Source organism: Echiichthys vipera (genome assembly GCF_963691815.1).
Source record: "Echiichthys vipera genome assembly, chromosome: 17".
Taxonomy (NCBI): Eukaryota; Metazoa; Chordata; class Actinopteri; order Perciformes; family Trachinidae; genus Echiichthys; species Echiichthys vipera.
The window spans coordinates 21,362,783-21,368,782 of record NC_139842.1 but is presented as its reverse complement, the minus strand read 5'-3'; the positions used below and the strand labels follow the sequence as shown (position 1 = coordinate 21,368,782).

Sequence of the window (6,000 nt, the reverse complement as noted above, 5' to 3'; positions counted from 1 at the left end):
ATGCGCAATTACGCATAGCGCAATGAATACCGATGTCAAATAAATTGAAGTCACAATTTTTACTACTATACCTCCTTAATTCTCCACAGGGAAAGGGACAGACAAGTGAACATGAAGAGAATAAAAACCCTCTGAAAAATCCAACCACACACTTATGATACGTTTGATACATTGATTGATTGATTGATTGATTGATTGATCACATACTGAATTCAAGGCAATTTGCGCTGGGACAACCTCCGCAATAAATACAAATTCCCAAATGTCCACTTGGCCAGTAATCTTAACCCCTTGAAATAATAATCAAGGTGTATTATAACAGAGGCCTACCTTAAATAAACACGAAGTCCATTCGTCGGTCTCTCTTTGTGAAGTGGGCGATGGCGGCGTCATAAAGTTTGTCCTTTGATTTGAGCTCCAAAAGAAGTCCTTTCTCTATGGACATCAGTGCCAAAGCTCCCAGGCGGTCCTGTCCAGTACTGTTCCTAGCGTGCGTCTTGATGCGCTTCAGAGCCGAGAAAGACCGCTCCACGGAGGAGGTGGACACGGGGATGGTCAGCACCAGGCAGGTGAGGTGATACAGCTGCGGCATGCTCTCAGTCAGCTCTTTAAGAGTCAGAAAGTGCAGCAGGTCTGCTGGGCTCCTTGCCTCAAAGTTTGCCATGTTGTACATGACCGTCAGTTCAGTCTTGAGCCTGGGGAGGTCAAAATGCAGCCCGTAGCTTTCCGTGAGGCTCTGGAACTCAGAGCTGGGGAAGTTTTCTCTGTGTGAGGTAAACTTCTTGGGGTCCAGAAGGGCAAGGAACATGAGTTTTTCATGATCCTTGAACCTGTTCCTCAGCTGAGTGAGGATGTTGTCCAGGATTTCACTGTGCAGCCGCTGGTACGCTGCGCTCACATCTCCGACTCTCCGTGCCCTGCGCCCGCTGGGAACCCCGACTTCGCGCACAGTGTCCTCATAGATGGAGTCAAATTTTGCCTTTTCTCTCTCTGTGGTGCTGCAAAAGTCCTCGATGCTGGACAAACAGAACTGCATGTCACACTCCTTATTCTGCAAGATCCCAAAGAGCACGTCGGAGTAGGCAAACACGGAGTTGAATGTGGCGAGGAGAAAGCAGAACTCGAAGTCCGTCAGCAGTGCAGTGTATCCATCAGCGCTGTGTACAGCATCAGCATCAAAATCATTGTGGTTGTCAACAATGAATTCAAAGAGCTCCAAGAGTTCTTCTCTCCGCTCATACACAGTGCAAACCAAACGTGATGAGAAGTTCCACCGTGTTGGAGTCACTCTGGGCAGTCTTCGCTGGCATATTTCATCCAGGAGTTTCGTGCGTTTGGCTGACCTTGTAAAGAAGGCTGCGAGGCCACTTAGGTGGGAGAAAAAAATTTTGCACTCTTTGATTTTGGCAGCACTTTGAGACATGACGAGGTTCAGAGAGTGCGCATAACAGTTAACAAAGAGAGCTTGTGGAATTTTTTCCTTTATTTTAGCTTGCACCCCATTCAGTCCAGAGGCCATGACTGCAGCTCCATCGTAAAACTGGGCAATTACTTTATTGGTGCAGGCACAGTCCTCCAGAAACTCCAAAACTTGACGAGCTATGGCCTCTGCGCGCTTATCACCACTGACATCACCAAACTGGAAAAAGCGCTCCTTGACACCCCCGTCAGTGGTGTAACGCAAGACATATGACATCTGAGCAGAGTTACTTACGTCAGTTGTCTCGTCTACCATAACGGAGACAAAAGGCGTGTTCCTCACCTCCTCCCTCATTGCTTCGGTCATTACATCTGCCACCGATTGAATCAGGTCATTCTGAATTTTGCTGGAGGTGCCGATGAAAACAGTGGCCGAATCCAGATGACAGCGCAGAGGGCTGTCATACCCCGCCAAAAACTCCAGAAGCTCCAAGTAGTTCCCCTTGTTTTCAGAATCTTTACTCTCATCATGTCCTCGAAATGCCAGCTCTTGCTTTCCAAGAAATGTGACGACATTGATGAGACGTTTCAGGATTTCTCTGTTCTGCCTGACCTTGTTGTTGTGGGCCGTTGTATGATTCCGGCGCTGCTCATCTAGCTGAAGATCAATTCTTGTGTCCCCAAAAGTTTTCAAATTGACCATCGCTTGCAGGTGTGCCGCAGAATCTTGATGTCGATGGGCTGACTTTGTCAGATTTGTAAGGCTGACAAATCCGCCGCTGACCCAGGTGGATGACTTGTCAGTTGTAAAAAGTAAACAACTCCAGCAGTACAGCCTGTTTGTTTCCTTACAGCCAGTCATCCATGGATACCGCTGATAATTTTCGGTCTTGAAATGCCTTTCCACTTTCTTAACCTTTTCTTTTAATTCCAGCTCTGGAGTTGGTCTTCCGTTTTTTATTATTTCAAGTTTTTCTGTGAAGGCCCGCCTTGAAAAAGGCGATGCTATCAAGCTAGCCACAACGTCACTCTCGTCTTCCGCCATTTAAATCAACCGCTCTCACCACTCTGCATAGATTCGCTGCTTGGACTTCATGAAGGCCTTCGATCTTTTGTTTAATTCCCGCCCTCTTGAAATCAAACCGTGATTGGTCGATTTGCCCGTCACTCACCACACCAAAACATATAGCTTGGCCTTCCCCGGGATTCGTGAAGTCCTAACCAATGAATGAGCCAGCTAACCTGGCCTTAATAGAGACAGACGATTATGATTGGATAACAGGTTTTTAGGACATGAACTTGACAGAAAGCTTAATTTTAGAACAAAGATGAGAGAAAATGTATTAATATATTGTATTAAATTAAATGCGATAGAAATAAAAAATATATATATATTTTTTTTTTTTATTGAATACTTCATTATTATTATTATTGAATTTATTATTATTTCTTATTTATTTAGGCCTTCTCTGAAGGCGTAGAAGGCCCTGAAGGTTCCCCACTGGCAGAAATACATACCTTCATGCAGGACAGTGTCTCTCGGGAGCAAGGTTCTTTGATGATGAATCTAGGATGGTGAGATAAAACAGGAAATGTGTGTAAGACATACACATTAAAATAACTGTAAGATATTCCTTAATAAAGCATTTACTACCTTCAGGAAGAAATGGAGCTTCTTTTATCCCCGGCTCTACAGAAGAACTCTGGGAGACTGGCTTTCCAGGTGCTTTGGAAAAAACAGACACCAGATGTTATCATTACTTAACATGAGTGTTAGACAGTATAACACATTGAAAATCGGACTTCGGTTCATCAGAATAAAAGGGATATGAATGTGAGACACACATGTAGAGGATACATACTTGGTCTGAACACACTGGGTGGCTGCTCTTCTATCCCCAGCTGTGTGGCGAGGGCGAGCAGCTGAGGAGGGACAGGCAGCGGGGCCTTCTCCGTGGCTGTGGGATTAAAGAGCAAAGGCCACAGTGTTTGGTCACAGAGCACGTGCAGTAATAACATCACACAACGTTCAGGGTGGTTTTAAGAAGTAAACACACAATAACCTTTGAGAGAAGCGACAGTCACAGAGGGGTCGTCGGGGTCAGCAGGTGAGGGAACAGTCGCAGCAGCTGTGGGCTTCGTCCTGTGTGCTGTCAAACATATTCACTGTCAGTGTCATCACACCGTCAAGTTTGTTTCTGCTTCACAATGTTTCTGTCACTAACTGCTGCTACACACTGAAACTACAGCTGCTGTTTACTGTGAACTGCGATTTATTTCAAACGTAAAAGCACAGAAACATTATCTACATATACTGTAATAACCACACCAGCTGTCCTTCAAGGATGTTGCATGTTAACCTATAATATATCTTAGATAGATATTTCAAATGCCAGATCCTTGAATGACAACCTGAGAAAAAGCATGCAAAAAAAGAAAACACTTACCCTCATCGCTGACATGTTACTTCCTTCAGTTAGTAGGAGAGTAGAAGAACACAAGCATCAGAACAGGCCAGAACACGGCCAAAATAACAAACGAGTTGACGGAGAACGGTAGTAGCAGGAGGATTCTGGTGAAACAGAATCCTCCCTCCACAGTGATGGAGAAAAACCTGTTGCTGGAGGCACAGCCGGGGATCTGGAGACTGCTGCTGATGGCCCTGAAAGAACAGGGGACATAAGACTTTTATCATGTACAGTAAGAGTTTAGAAAACTCTTTGTATTAAACTAGATCCACCTACTTTGTTCCGTGTTGTATTTAGACGGAGACATCTTTAACATCTCTCTCTCCAGCTCCTCGTCCTCCTCCATCACTAGGGGATTAAACAATAACATTTATAACATGTTCAGTACATTAAATGTTCACATTAAATCAGTATGTGCATGGTTGTGAACTGACCTAGTGTGGTGGATGTCGCTGTGGAGGCAGCTGATGTGGTGGAGACAGGTGGTGGAGAAGACTCGTCCGTCTGCTGCCTCAGGATATACTGCTGAAGCATGTCCATCCTACTGTTCTTCACACACTTCACCCCCAGAATGAAGCCAGCAAACCCATCTGCCCTGCTCTCCCACACCTGCCTCCAGGTGTCCTTGGCCCTCTGTCCGAAACCAACCATGTTGTCCCCCTCTGAGGCCACGGGTGGAGCAGGCTTCCTGGAGGACAGATACTCCTTCAGGTCCTCTACTTCCTGGAAGCTTCTGGCATAGTCCAGAAATGACAGCAGGCTCCTCGTCTTCTACCTTTTGCATAAGGTAGATGGTGTAGCCGACGTCGTTCTGCAAAAGCCACCTGAATGATTTCCCCTTTTATTTTCCGAACTGAAGCAGATACTCCCCCATCACCTCCTGTCGATCCGACCCATCCCCGCCCCGCTGAAGGACCACACTAGGTCCTGTCTCTGAGGTGGAGACTTGTCCTGCAGTGAGGGATGAGTCTTCATCCTCATGGCTTCATCAGAGGGGTCCTGACGCAGATGGCCTGATGGACCCTTTCTGAAGAACACGTCATCTTTCCTGGAAAGAAGCTGAAGATGTTCTTCTTCATTTTCTCCTGTGCATAGCAAAGCACAATGCATAATATATAGTAATGATTCAAAATGTATGCACACTATTGTAAACATGCACATTTTTATATATATATATATATATATATATATATATATATATATATATATGTACACACACATACACACAAACAGAGAACTGTATCATCAATCATATAATCATTTTTTAGCATTTGTATTGACTAGGTAACAATAACCAGACAGACAGACAGATGATAACTAATTATGTGTTTCACATACAGTATTATTATTTATGTATTCTGTGTATTACAGAGCAATTCGACCTGCATCTTACATGTAAGCTTTATAACAGACACACAGTGTAGTAACGTTATTTACACTGCTCAATCAAAGTGTGCACCTGTACAGTACAGCAGACAGACAGACAGACGCTGCTCAATCAAAGTGTACACCTGTACAGTACAGCAGACAGACAGACAGACGCTGCTCATTCAAAGTGTACACCTGTACAGTACAGCAGACACAGATAGACAGACAGACGCTGCTCATTCAAAGTGTGCACCTGTACAGTACAGCAGACAGACAGACAGACAGACACAGACGTTATACACGCTGCTCATTCAAAGTGTGCACCTGTACAGTACAGCAGACAGACAGACAGATACAGACACAGACGTTATACACGCTGCTCATTCAAAGTGTGCACCTGTACAGTACAGCAGACAGACAGACAGATACAGACACAGACGTTATACACGCTGCTAATTCAAAGTGTGCACCTGTACAGTACAGCAGACACAGACAGACAGACGCTGCTCATTCAAAGGGTCCTGTTATTCCCCTGTATCAGAAATATTCACAACGACAGTAATGAACTTAGACTAGGAAAGCACGAGAGCCATTAGTTCCCATATGTTTTAAATAGAAAAGAAGATGAAAGAGCGTAGATAACGTTAACTAACGTTAACTAACGTTAACTAACTAATGACAGTTGATGAACTTAAAGCTGAACGTTAAATAACACCAACTAACGGTGACTGTAAATACAGTTACA

At 44.5% G+C, this 6,000-nt stretch overlaps 1 protein-coding gene across 1 annotated transcript; it reads right to left on the bottom strand.

Moving 5' to 3' along the window:
- Positions 1–331: 331 nt before the first annotated feature.
- Positions 332–2,122, bottom strand: LOC310959829 (zinc finger MYM-type protein 1-like; the record flags this gene model as incomplete). The annotated part of the gene is made up of 1 exon (XM_083931286.1): positions 332–2,122. The coding sequence occupies one exon, from the start codon at positions 2,120–2,122 to the stop codon at positions 332–334; it is 1,791 nt and encodes a 596-aa protein (XP_083787412.1).
- Positions 2,123–6,000: the final 3,878 nt, after the last annotated feature.